General features: G+C 40.1%; 1 protein-coding gene across 1 annotated transcript in view; it reads right to left on the reverse strand.

Moving 5' to 3' along the window:
* Nucleotides 1-14,401, reverse strand: part of LOC101467375 (sodium channel protein type 3 subunit alpha) — a 262,766-nt gene that overhangs the window by 165,242 nt on the left and 83,123 nt on the right. Inside the window, exon 8 of the mRNA XM_024803636.2 lies at nt 12,407-12,649. Within this exon, the coding sequence (XP_024659404.2) occupies nt 12,407-12,649 (243 nt within the window). The remainder of the gene's footprint in view (nt 1-12,406; nt 12,650-14,401) is intronic.

The raw sequence follows: 14,401 nt of genomic DNA on the forward strand, positions 1-14,401 counted from the left end.
GAAAATAGATGAAATATGTTAATTTAAAATCATAACATTCCAAAAATCAACATGTGGCGACACGACATCTACATCGGTCTCTTATATTCCACCTCTGTGTCATGTTTATTTATTTATTTAATTATTTTTGATACTGCACAACATTAGTTAATCATTTTGAAATCACTTTTGTCAGGTAACCATGAGAACTGAGGTCACAAAAACCAATGAGCTGCATGATTAATCTGCACACATTTATCCACATCTGTGCTACAATAAGCTAGCTCCTCATAAAAACTTGAAATGTTCAAACTTCATCAGGATTCAGGTGAGCTCCGTCAACTCGTCCTGACTGTTTTGTGTCGGTGGAAGTTTGTGCTCACCTCCCACTCACTTCTGTCTGTCTGTGCTACAGCACGATCAATAAACTCATCAAACTCAGATTGTGAGGTGGTAAAACCATAACCATTACAGCAAACACAGTTTGCTGAGCAGTTATTCAACACTTAGATCTGACCACAAGCCATTTCCAAGTACATTAATACACTTTAACATCATCACATGAAGTACTTCCGGTGTTCCTTTGTGCCAGACACGCTTGAGAACAAAAGTATCCGTCATAACAAGCTCAAAAGCTTTTAATGCAAGTCTGCAGGAGGAAAACAAGCACTTCTTAACTTTAGCTGTGGTTTGAGGATACAGCAGTCCCTCCTGACGATGGAATTAATGTATTTAACCTTTACCATTCCTCTTCTAAACAAGAGGACTCACTGAAGAACATAGCTTAGAAATATCTGTGAGCTTGAGGAATCAGACAAACCCTTAAAAAAATAACATAATGTTGGTGCCAAGTAGATAAGTGTTATACAAACACATGGATTAGCCACAGGGACCCACTGATTTGTAAAGTACCAGACTGAAGCCTCAACTATAGCTTTGCCACTGCCATCTGTCCTAGAAGCGTCATGGTCCTGGGTGACCCAGCGTTTAGAGTTTATCTGTGTGATGATGATGATTTAAGTTCAAGCTTTGTACAGTTTAGTCTTCAGTTTAGTTCTTTTAGTCTCTCTGAGTTTATTTGTATTTCAGATTCATTGTTCTTGTCTGTTAAGTTCCTTTTGTGTCTTTGTCTCATCCCTGTGTCTCCTCTGAGAGTCAGTCATGTGCTTTATTTATGTCCTCTGTCATGTCTCTGTTTATTCCCTCTATGTGTCATGTTGGTTCTTCCTTCTGTTCATGTATGCCTCGCTCTCTCCATCTTTCTCCTCTACCATGTCAGTTTTCCATGTGTCCTATTGTCTTCCCACGTCAAGTTGTGTGTCTTAGTCTGCGTCTCAGTGGGTTTTCTGTCTTATTTTGATAGTCCTTGGCTCATATGCTTGTGTTTAGTTTTGCTTCCCCTGGCTCTGTGTCTAATTGTTCCAGCTGTGTTTCCCAGCCGTCTCTACTGTACTAATCACCTGTCTGTGTATATTGTGTCAGTTCTTCTTTGTCTTTTGGCAGAACATCAGTTCACCTCCCCCCATATTCACAGTGGATTTTCCCAGTCTAGTTTTGGTTAGTGTAAGCCTTCATTGCCCTTTATTTTTGTATCATTGTCTGATCTTCTATCAGCCCTTAATAAACAGCTTGCATTTTGTTAAGATCAAGTTCTGTCTGCTTTTGGGTCCTCTCTTCAGAAATGTGACAAGAATGTTGTAGAAAATTCTAGAATTTCACTCACCAAATCTGGAACACAGCCTTTTTTGACAATCTTTTAAAACAATTGAATGCACAGTCGTGTTATTTGTCAGATTGTTGCATTAAAAATACTTCCAAAAGGCACCAACAGCACAAACATGCTCAGCTAGCAGCCACCTGAATTGAATTGAATTGAACTTAGAAATACCAAATTCATCCCGGATACAGTTCCTATAAAGACAAACTAGCTAGAGACCAAAACTGATGTTTGCCATATGCTGTAAACATGCTTATTTCTGCTGGGAGTCTATGAAGACTGACTCACTTTCGAATCCAGGTTCAAGTGGGCATTAGAGGAACTGCAGGTCCTTGCAGGTCTGTCAGCAGCAGCTCCTACATTTTTACTGTTTTCAAATGCAAGACAAAGACCAAAATCTTCGATAAAACCAACAAACAGCATTCAGAGCTTTCACACAAGAGAAACAAGGGGTGTGGTGGAGAAAGAAGGTGCACTGCTGTTCACACACTCCTAACATAGACAGTGTCATTAAACTGGACTCATATTTTAATTTTCACCAGCAAATTTTGGATATAAACCACTTCATTGCAAACAGAATCACTGTTATCAGACAGGTAATGTAAAATTACAAAGTGCTTTCCCTTGAGTTCATATTAAAAACTCAACAACTGCATTTTAACAAGTACAATCTTCCTTTTTTTAAACCGTAAACCACGCTGACAGCACTGACCTTTGAGGGAATGTCGACCTGGGGAGCCACAGATGGAGAATGCCATTTTATTAGTAGCTTCATTCCATCAAATTTTACCTTACCCTCTTTGCTGTGCTGATACAATTTCACACAACCCACAATAGACAGACACTCTTGCAAAACCCAGCAGTACAGTAGTCAGCATGTCCCCTGCACCAACAGTTTAACAAAGAGCACAAATTCGTTTTGCCATTCTGGTTTTTGCTGTTGCACGAAAGGTAAGTGTCACAGTAAACCTGTGTCTGTAGAATATGTCATGGAAAGCGATATTTCAGCATGAAACCAAGGCCAAACATCTGAAAATGTGATGTCCTCGTTTTATTTTGCGCCACATCAAGTCTACAGAGGTACAGTGGGGCAAAAAAGTATTTAGTCAGCCACCGATTGTGCAAGTTCCCCCACCTAAAATGATGACAGCGGTCAGTAATTTTCACCAGAGGTACACTTCAACTGTGAGAGACAGAATGTGAAAAATCCATGAATCCACATGGTAGGATTTGTAAAGAATTTATTCATAAATCAGGGTGGAAAATAAGTATTTGGTCAATAACAAAAATACAACTCAATACTTTGTAACATAACCTTTGTTGGCAATAACAGAGGTCAAACGTTTACTATAGGTCTTTACCAGGTTTGCACACACAGTAGCTGGTATTTTGGCCCATTCCTCCATGCAGATCTTCTCGAGAGCAGTGATGTTTTGGGGCTGTCGCCGAGCAACACGGACTTTCAACTCCCGCCACAGATTTTCTATGGGGTTGAGGTCTGGAGACTGGCTAGGCCACTCCAGGACTTTCAAATGCTTCTTACGAAGCCACTCCTTTGTTGCCCGGGCGGTGTGTTTTGGATCATTGTCATGTTGGAAGACCCAGCCTCGTTTCATCTTCAAAGTTCTCACTGATGGAAGGAGGTTTTGGCTCAAAATCTCACGATACATGGCCCCATTCATTCTGTCCTTAACACGGATCAGTCGTCCTGTCCCCTTGGCAGAAAAACAGCCCCATAGCATGATGTTTCCACCCCCATGCTTCACAGTAGGTATGGTGTTCTTGGGATGCAACTCAGTATTCTTCTTCCTCCAAACACGACGAGTTGAGTTTATACCAAAAAGTTCTACTTTGGTTTCATCTGACCACATGACATTCTCCCAATCCTCTGCTGTATCATCCATGTGCTCTCTGGCAAACTTCAGACGGGCCTGGACATGCACTGGCTTCAGCAGCGGAACACGTCTGGCACTGCGGGATTTGATTCCCTGCCGTTGTAGTGTGTTACTGATGGTGACCTTTGTTACTTTGGTCCCAGCTCTCTGCAGGTCATTCACCAGGTCCCCCCGTGTGGTTCTGGGATCTTTGCTCACCGTTCTCATGATCATTTTGACCCCACGGGATGAGATCTTGCGTGGAGCCCCAGATCGAGGGAGATTATCAGTGGTCTTGTATGTCTTCCATTTTCTGATGATTGCTCCCACAGTTGATTTTTTCACACCAAGCTGCTTGCCTATTGTAGATTCACTCTTCCCAGTCTGGTGCAGGTCTACAATACTTTTCCTGGTGTCCTTCGAAAGCTCTTTGGTCTTGGCCATGGCGGAGTTTGGAGTCTGACTGTTTGAGGCTGTGGACAGGTGTCTTTTATACAGATGATGAGTTCAAACAGGTGCCATTCATACAGGTAACGAGTGGGGGACAGAAAAGCTTCTTACAGAAGACGTTACAGGTCTGTGAGAGCCAGAGATTTTCCTTGTTTGAGGTGACCAAATACTTATTTTCCACCCTAATTTATGAATAAATTCTTTACAAATCCTACCATGTGGATTCATGGATTTTTTTTTCACATTCTGTCTCTCACAGTTGAAGTGTACCTCTGGTGCAAATTACTGACCTCTGTCATCATTTTAGGTGGGGGAACTTGCACAATCGGTGGCTGACTAAATACTTTTTTGCCCCACTGTAGTTTTTGTTTGGTCATTAATGCAAATATCTAATCAGCCAATCACAAGACAGCAACTGAATGCATTTATGTGGACATGGTCAAGACAACTTACTGAAGTTAAAACTGAGCATCAGTTGGAGCGTGGCATGGTGACTGGTGCCAGACAGCCTGGTCTGAGTATTTCAGAACCTGCTGATCTGCTGACATTTTCCCACATAACCACCTCTATGATGGCACAAAGAAAAAAAATCAGCAAGAGTCAGTTTTCTGGGGGGAAAATGCACCATGTCTGACCCTTTGGACACACGGCTGGCTTTAGGTTGTTTACATTTTCATTGCTTAAACAGGAAAACCATTTTGTTGTTGGGGTTTGGTGGTTTGCTTGTCTGGAAACATATATCAGAGTAGCAGCAGTTGTACTTTTATTGTGAAAAGCTGCTCCTCTGCGAGCCGAGCAGGGAAACTGTGCCGTGAGTAACTCTGTAGAGAAATAGTGACCTTAAATGCTGGCTTGACATTTTCATCCATTTGCCTTACGAGAACAACTGTACAGGATGCTCATCTTTTATTCAACACATAATTCAGGCCACACTCATTTAACTCTGGCCATTAGAAGCGATTACATAACATTGCAAAAGAAAGGACTAAACAGGAGGTCATTTTCTTCAATCCAGTGCCACAGCCAAAGGTGTAACGCCTGTGTTTGTTTCACAGCATTAGGCTTCACAGTTCTGACGTACCACAGGTTTTGTTTTTCATATTCTCTGCTGGCTTATGTAACAGCTTTTATTTTTTATGTTACTGAATTCCACCAATTTTTTCATTAGTTTTGTTATTTTACTTTCACCTCCACTTGTAAGTATCGATCAAAGCGTTTGAAAACCATTTTAGTTTTTCTGGAATGAAAATTTCTAAAACTGAACTAACTAGAAAAAAATACTGTAGTTGTAGAATTCGAAATAAGAAATATGTTTAGTTCATTGTCAGGTTAAATTTTCTGCAAAATCAGCCCAATTAAATTTCTTTACATCTTTTTTGAGAGTGTGATATTTACATGAGTGCAAATGAAGCATTTGTATTGTACTACCTGTTCTGAACGTCTTACATTTTGCTGCCAACAAACAGAACCCATGTTATTTAAAATAAAATCACCAAATAATAATAGGGGTGACTGTATGTGGATGTGGTTAAAATAGGCTTGTGAACACGCAGAAAGTGAGCCCTGCAGGTCGTTCCTGGTGTGTGAATTGTTTTGTTTGATGAAAACAAACATTTATTCTGTAAGTTCTTTAAAAGTGAATAATGTGCCATCAAAGCACCAACCACTAATATTGGCAAAGTACTAAGTACTAGCCACAAATAGCCACAAATGTTCACATCTTCAAATGTGTTTACATCATAGCGATCTGTCAGGACAAGCAAGGCAAGCAGTGCTTTCCCTGTGAAATCCAAATATAGGCAATTAACACGTACCAAAGGCAAATCATTTCTCTCTTTGCAGCTCCAAACATTCTACCATCGCCTATTTAAATTAATTCTGTAAATTATCACCATTATGTGGCCTCAGTTGTCTGTGGAAGCTAGCGTAACTATGGAGCCCATGCAAACTTTAGTTTCTGTCATTTTCCATCTATGTTAAAGTCTGCGGCTGGTAAAAACGCAAAACCAGCAGTTTCTGTGCTTACCGACCAGACCAGAGATCATTCATATTTACTTATATTGTCAATAACCTCTTTAGTCTTTGATAGGAGGCTAACAGGAGACCAGTATGCTAGAGAAGCTAACCCTGACTTTGCTTTCCCTGCTCTGAGATCAGTTATAATCTTTTCATTACACTAGCAAAAGCTCACACTATGGTCAACGATGTGTATGTACACATAACATAAATGTAAAGTTGCTATTCTTTTTGAGATTAGCCACAAAGGAGAATAAATATAATTTTAAGGACTTTGAGTTTTATAAAAATAACCAACTAAATATCCAGCTGCACTATGCAGTCATCTCTTTTCTTAGATTTATGTAAACATGAAGAAAATGGATGGTTTGGTTTTGGAAAAGGTATGGCGTAACATGCCACATATTTTAAAGAGATAAAAGACTCCTTAAAAAAAATCAATCGCGCCTTTTTACAGGCTTTATTGTGGAAATACTGTTCTGGGGACCAACAGAGCTATTACGCAGTTTTCCATGAGGCCAGGACGTCTTATAGCATTTCCCTGAGAGTTTTCAGAAAAACAAAAAGAAGCTGGTGGACCCCAAGAAGCAGTGTTTAAACACCTTAAAAAAAAACCTTGACTTGTCAAAGAGAAACAAAGCATTTTAGCATTTCAGTCTACAAACACGACAAAAGCCTTGTTCTTCTTTCCATGACAGTGGCTGCGCACATGCAAACTTTCTCCTTTCGGCAAACAAACAGGTTGTGTGGCGCTTGTGTTTGCCTCTGACCGTGTCTGACCGCCGCAGCACCAAAGGCACTTAAGCTTTTTAGGATTGCAGCCATTCATTTGTTATCAAGTACATCTGAGAGACTGCATCCCGGCTCGCCAACAAAAAACACTTCTGAAGTCTTGAGTGCTTTTGTTCACGGGTTCAAAGTAACCGCGAGGCCTTTTACGCAACACTTAAGATTAGCCACTGAAGCATTTTATTCTCATACAAAGCAGATAGGAGCAGTCATTACCTGAAGTTCATCGTTCAGATTCCACACTCCCCCCATATGTATGCATATTAGCCTACGATCTGACATTTAATAAAGGTTTTTTTTTTCTGAGCGACCCCCATCTGGGAAGATTTCACTGAGCTGCAGGAACTTGGAAAATTGTCTCTGTGGGATATTGAGAGAGTGGGCTTAATTTCATTTCTTTTTAAAACTCGAGAGCTGCAAATTACTCTGTCAAGTCTAAACACACGTCCACCCTCCCCCCGTCCTTTTTTTCATCTGCAAGAGATAAATTTACAGGAAGAAAACCTGCAGGTATGACACGAGAGTTATTGGTCAAAGTGAATTAGACTGTTAATCTGCTGATGCATGAAGGAAAGGGATCAGATGGTGATTCATTTATACTTCCATCCATCAAACGCTGTGTTCACTTTGTCGTGGAACAAGTGGAGCTAAAAGTTTGCTTTGTTTACAGTGATCAGCATAAAAATTGTTTTCTTTGGGTTTGAAAACGCGCATTCATTTTCTTTTCTCGTCACTTTCTTAAAAGAAACTTGAGACTGAGCCTTGACAGGGATAAAAAGAAGAAGGGGGTGTCTGCCAAAGAAATAACCTATTATTTTGTTCTTTTTAACCTTTTTTAACCTTTTTTTTTTCTTGCAAATGAAATTTGGATTGATGACTCATTGCTCTCCAAAACACTTATGAAAGTAAACTTTCTTAGCGATCTCAACGTTTCCAGTTCAACAAAAGTGCCAGACCTCTGACATAATTAAGACACAGACTCATTACTAAACTATATATCATATAAAAGTTTTGGACAAGCTGTGAAAAACACATGGGTTTGCCTATGCGCTCGATTGCAATTATTCCATTTGTTGTGAAAGCCATGAATGTGTTTAAGGGACATCTTTCAAATTTTCTCTCATTTCTGCCCATTTGATGAATTTTAACAAAATTGATTAAATGCAAATTTTAAAAAAGGCCTTAAAGTAATTAGTTGATGTCAGGAGATAATGAGACTAAAACACCTACAACGTCCACATCGTGAGGTTGGAGCTGCTGATGATAGGATGGTGTAAGCAGACTTATTAGGGTGGATGTACTAGTCAGCAGGGCTGAGAATAAGTGAAATACACAGGGTCTTCAGATGTCAATTTTTACACCACATGGAGATGTTATGCTTCCTGTATGAAGCAGCAGTGAAATAGATCTTACATGATGCCAGTTGAAATGAATTTATTGAAGCACCGGGGACGTCTGCTGCCGTCAGACAGCTCTGACCAGACAGAACAAACAAAGCTTGATGGGAAATATTTAGCACCGAGACCATCCGCCATTGATCTCCCACCAAGGGCTGTTTTCAGATCAGCTGAACGTGCTGAGCTTTATCGCCGCTGCCTCGGCTCTCGGGTTTCACGGCAGCTTTTAGAGGTCGATATGGGAGCCTGTAGGGGACATTTGTTTGACGTGATGGATGGCAAAGCAGACTGGAAATGAATAAATAGGCAGCACATTAGAGATAGGCAGCACCGTCCTGACGAACAGGCTAAAAGCTGACTTGATTTTGGCGGTTTTGCCCTTTATGCTGGCTCATGTAGAAGAAAGTAAAAGGAAATGTAATTAATGCATTGCATTAAAAAAAGGTTTGCATCTTTAAAGAAAGCCTAGAGCATTTACATAAGGCCTCACTGGCTGGCGTGTCTGTCCGTGTTTTTTATGTGAACATTAAACTGTAGGTAGGTATGAAAACAGGAGCCACACCCAGATGCCCTTTTTAACTGTGAGTAATTTTATTTAAAAATTTTTTTAAATTGTATAAATGACATTTCATTACTACAGACGTCAGAACTGTGAGGCTGATCTAAAAAAAAAAAAATCTGCTGAGGAAGAACTGAGTCTAAAACGAAAACAATTAAACAGATGTTTGATTTCTAATGAAAAATGATGAATTTGAAATCATTAAATCTGGTTTAAAATAATTTCTGTTAAGCTGAAAGTAAAGCACACCATGTGCCAGTTACATTTAAACACATAGTTTGGTTTACTTGCATTAAACTCATTAATGCATAACAGTGGATTTTTAGGGGCATGGCTTCTTTGACTGACAGGTGCATCGTGACACAGGCGGTTGTAGCTGCACGCTGGCTACATACATATTTTGTGTACGTTGGTGTATTTTGGTCTCACTGAGCAGCAAAGACAGCGTGCAGCTCAGGTTAAGTGTTTCGTATGGGCTCAAATTGTGGTCATAAATATTTTGTACTTGTAAATCAGTTTTGTGTGTGTCAAAAAGATTTGTGTGTGGACTTGGCCAAAAAATACGTGTGAAACTCTGCACTCAAGTTTCAAGTTACAAGTACGAATTTTGACCCTATTTTTCTTCCTTTCATCTGATTGGTCAAGGTCATGTCAATCACACATTTATCCAGTCAGAGAACAGATGGGTTTGGCTGTCGGCGGGGCGCTTTTTTTGAACTGCAGGTCCTTGAAGAGTGATACAGTTTGAAGCTGGAGGATCTCTATATAAATATCCGATAGATGCTAGGTCCCCTAACTTTCAGCAGCTGTTGAAAGGATAAAGTTGTGGTATATCAGTGGTTAGAAATACCATTATTACTTTAGGATTAGTTTAACACAAAGTCAGGGCTGTGGCTCACAGTGTGCAGCATAAAGGTCCTTTCACATCGAGCTCTATGTCCTCTACAAGAGTTTCTGTTTTTTTATCTTCAAATGTTCAAGAAAAACATGTTTTGCTAATTCATCACAAAGAAAGCTTTGTAACTATCCCCACTAGTGAAGACTGTGTCATTTCCACAACACTGCCCCCCACCCCCACCCCCGAGGTCCACAGCGCTGTTGAAAAGGCGCTGGAGGTCCCTGTATTAAGCACGTAAACCTGTGACACAAGAATCACCAAACTCGGACAAACCACAGACTGTTTTCCTTCGTGGTGATGAAGGAAAACGCTGGGCTGGCATGTAAAAGAGCATTTATTCCCTTCAAGGACCTGAAGCTCCATAATGCACCCCTCCGACAGCCAAACCCAGCTGTTCTCTGATTGGATTGTTAAACTTGTGATTGACATGACATTGGCCAATCAGATGAAAGGAAGAAAAATAGGGTCAAAATTCTTCTTAGTCTTGTATGTGTAAAAAAGTCTTTTTACACATACAAAACTGATTAACAAGTACAAAATATTTATGACCACAATTTGAGCCCTCAGCTTGTCTCTGTGTGGGTTTTGTGGCTGCGTGTGATGTATGGAAGTCCACATAATGTGTGTTATGACATGACTGGCACATGCCCTCTCCGTGTGTGTAAAGTGCCCAGTCGGACGGGCTGAACACATCCCTGATGGTCTGTGTGTGTCTTCACTGACGTCAGTTGTAACTACAGCAGCAACATGACATTGTCCAGCCCCGTTAAGAAACAGCAGTCGCCACGGCAGCATGACACACGCTTACACCACCCCTCTCTCCAGAACATACTACAAGCAGGTGACCGTCTCATCTTCCAGCCAACAAGTAATTTTGGTGTTTGCAATGTCCTTTTATTTATTTATTTATTGCAATTTTTTTTTGCAGTAAACCACAGATACCAGGATTTAAAACTCTTGAGCCCCCTGTGGTGTCCCCAGCAGGCCACAGAAATGTTTATCTATTTATATGCAAATGGTACAGAGCCCCTGTGGTGACATGGAAAAAATATTATTGCATGGCAGCAAGTTAATAAAGCAGGAATGTAAAAATCTCGCCACAAGATGAAGAATTTGTGGTGTGTAGAGGACACTGGGTGAGCTGTGGGGCTATCATGTACAAAGCATGGACAAATTTGATTTCTTCTCAATTCATTTAAAACTTGAGATGAATTCTAATGATGTTTCTAAATGAGGTCCACCAGCTCAGAGACGGGCTGCTCCTGTGCTTCCCTGGAAAAACGCCACACTTCCTGAAGTGCACTGGACATTTTCTGCACAGTACAGTAGATGGTATAGACTGCAGACGTAGCTTCTGGATTTAAGAAGTGAAGCTAACTACTGCTACCAGGTGACAATACCTGTTTTTCCAAAAAGTTGAGTTTATGGTCTCAGTTATTCATTTTGGATCATATTGAATAAAATATAAACTCGATTTTGTATCAGGGAGGAGGTTTATCCAAGCGATGTTGTCAATCAAAAGTCCTGAGCCAGTGACGATGTGGTTTTAACAGGCATATCCACCCCTGGATCATTACATCTGGGCTCAAAACACCAAGATGGTGAGTCCAAATTGGACTGCACTCACCAGTGCGTAACATTATGGTGGCTTTATCTATTTTCCACTTTTGAAACATTGTTCTAGCTCTAACAAAGTTAGATTACTGGAACAAAAGGAGCCCACCCTGACCGAGCTGAAGCAGCACTGCATTCTTAAGTCATACAGACTGATCTTCAAAGATGGAGTTGACAAGTTGACATTTCCATTTTCACTCACAGAGAATCCAAAAGTACTGATAGGTTCAAATCGTCTAACACGGAAACCCTTTCTGACCATAGGGTTCATAGACCCTCATTGAGGTAATATTCCTTAATATAAACAAAACTTGGTTGGGGTGTAGTACTGGTAACAGCCACTGGTATGTATAGCTCTCTTACGTGTTTAGTTAGAGTGTTTAGATAACAAGCATATAAAAAGTGAAACAAATGCAAAGCAACATACGGCATATACTAATTAACAAATTTAGACAATACAACAAAAGCCTAAGTGGAAGCCAACGTTATGTTTAAGGCTTCAAATTCAATGATGTATAAAGTGTATTTAACTTTAAATATTTCTAAATAATATTCCATGTTCAGGATCTGTCTAAACCCTGGAAATTGTAAAAAGCGTATTTGGAGGTTTCAGAATAAAAAGAAAAATGCCACAAACTATAAAGAGTTCAAGGTTCGTGGTCTGATCTGTTGAGCACAAAGGGAAGCTGGATGCAGTCATCCAAATATGTTATTTTAAACCCAAACCCAATATGCATAATTAAGACACAATCCAAGGGAGACCAATGGACAGCCAGACACAGACTTCCTTCAATCTTTCACAACAGATATCCATCAAAAGCTTTCTGAAGAAACTTTTTCAGTCTCATCTAAAGACACCATGTCCACACAAGCCCTGATTAACAAGAGGTCTTAGCGCTAACCCAGAGGTTGGGGTGATACTTTAACAGACTCCAGATGGTCAGAAGTTGGTTCCATGTCACGTTTTACCTCCTAGTATCAATTTCTTCAGTAATGACACAAGAGATGAACTTTCTATTTTCTAACTAATTGCACCAGTGCAACAAATTAAATTAAACATCTTTATGTGAAAATCAATCAAGCAACTTGTTCGTTCACTTATTAAATGCTCACCTTCATCTTCGGTGAAGTCTTTGATTGAGGCCCAGGTCTTGTTGTTGCAGTAGAAGGAGGTGTTGGCTGGCAAGGTGTCATTGAAGCAGTGTGCCGTGCTCCGCACACACTTCTGCCGCAAATTTCCCATGAAGAGCTGCAGGCCAATAAGTGCAAAGACACTGAGGCAGAAGACCGTGAGGATCATCACGTCAGCGAGCTTCTTCACCGACTGGATTAAAGCCCCAACGATGGTCTTCAGTCCTGAGGGACCGCCGCGGGCGCAGGGATGCAGAAAGGGTTAATAGTTGAATAAGTCTTTGAGAACTGGTGTAACTGGTCTATGAATGGCGGGTATGTTGAAACCTGCTAACTTGATGAAGATGGCAGCCAGCTTAAATGACATGATCAAAGCAGTATGCCTTCAAATATTTAACTTCAACCTCTCAGAGGTCCAATTACGTCTAAGGTATGATTCTATATGAGATTAATGGCTCTTTGAAAATTGCAAAGAGGGGATTTTCTCCAAACAGTTCCTTATTGTCAGTTGTGACTTGGAGTGTAAAGGTTGTTTTGTTTTTGTTTTTATGCACAGGCAAGGTACAAAAGTAAAACTAAACGACAGCCATCTTTATGCATGAAGGTGGAAAAAACAAATCAATGAACTGAAAGCATAAAAAATGCAAATACTCCATTCCTGTTAGGTGAAAACCTGAAAATATTCCTTCAGATGACAATAATTTTAAATATTTTGTAAAAGTTTTAGTCAATCATTGTTAAATTTTGGGGGAAACAGTCAGGTTTTCACCCATGAGCAGCTGATGAAGAAAAGTCACTGTAGGCTAATAATCACCATCAAAATACAGCAAAACAGACCACAAACTCCCCCATTCTAATACTACAATAACAACACTAACACACACATGAACACATGGTAAAAACAGCAGGAACAAAAACACACTCAGAACACAAAGGGTGCAGACAAGTCGACTGTTATCAGCCAAGTCTTACCAAAGAAACCACCAGTTTCTTATAGATTTTTAAATCACCTCTTAGCACTTTTTTTTACTTAGTTCTTTCATTAGAAACAGACAGCTCAAATAGGTTTTCTATTACTTTTTCATATTCAAAGATTTTGTCTCACAGAATCAACTTTTGTTTGTTAACCTGGAGGTGTCTGTAAACTAATGAAAAGTGGGATTAGACAAAGCTAAGCTGCAGTTCTGACATGCTGTCATGGTGCTATTACTTTACTAAAGTTATAACATGTGATTAAACACTGTTATAACATAGCCACTAACATGGCACGATAATGTTTTCATCACATGTTAACAATGCTGTTAGCACTGCATGCTAACATGCACAGTGGAAACATACAGAGGCTAGCCAGCAGGACATCTGAATAACCAACTGCACAGTTTGCATATTGATTTGTGTCTTTGTGGACATAAACTGGTGTCTCCTGAAGTGTGCTGGGAATGTTTAAGTGACGTAGATATCTCCTAAGTGCATTAGCAAAGAGTGTTGCTATGTTCCCCGACCTTTTATGTGTCATGGCTACTCATTTTAAGCTTTTTGTGTGTAATTTTAGACCAACAAAAGTAAAAAGTGCAAGTCCCTAACACATAAAACAACTCATTGTCTTATTAATACAGTGTTTCCTAATATCAGACTGCTGCTTTTTCCTTCACAGGCTGAAACAAAAACAGCAGAATAGGTTAGGGGAGATTATGTCAGCTGTATCTGGCAAGCATAAACTCCATAAGCAACTGGATCAAAAAATGGGTAGCCATTTTTTGGATAGTCAGCATTTTCACTACTGGAATAGCGTAAAAAGCTTAATTAGCAGGTTGTTTTCCACTGCAGAAACCAGCAGGTGAGCAAATATGTTCTTCAGCGTGGGTACTTCTGAAAACCCCTGGAAAAACAGTTGGATGGGCCACAGTGCTGATTGGCCGAACTCGAAGAGTACACCTGCCCTCTCAATGGCCTTTTTAAGCAGCAATCTTCTCTCAA

This window comes from Maylandia zebra, linkage group LG9 (genome assembly GCF_041146795.1).
Source record: "Maylandia zebra isolate NMK-2024a linkage group LG9, Mzebra_GT3a, whole genome shotgun sequence".
In the NCBI taxonomy this organism is placed as follows: domain Eukaryota; kingdom Metazoa; phylum Chordata; class Actinopteri; order Cichliformes; family Cichlidae; genus Maylandia; species Maylandia zebra.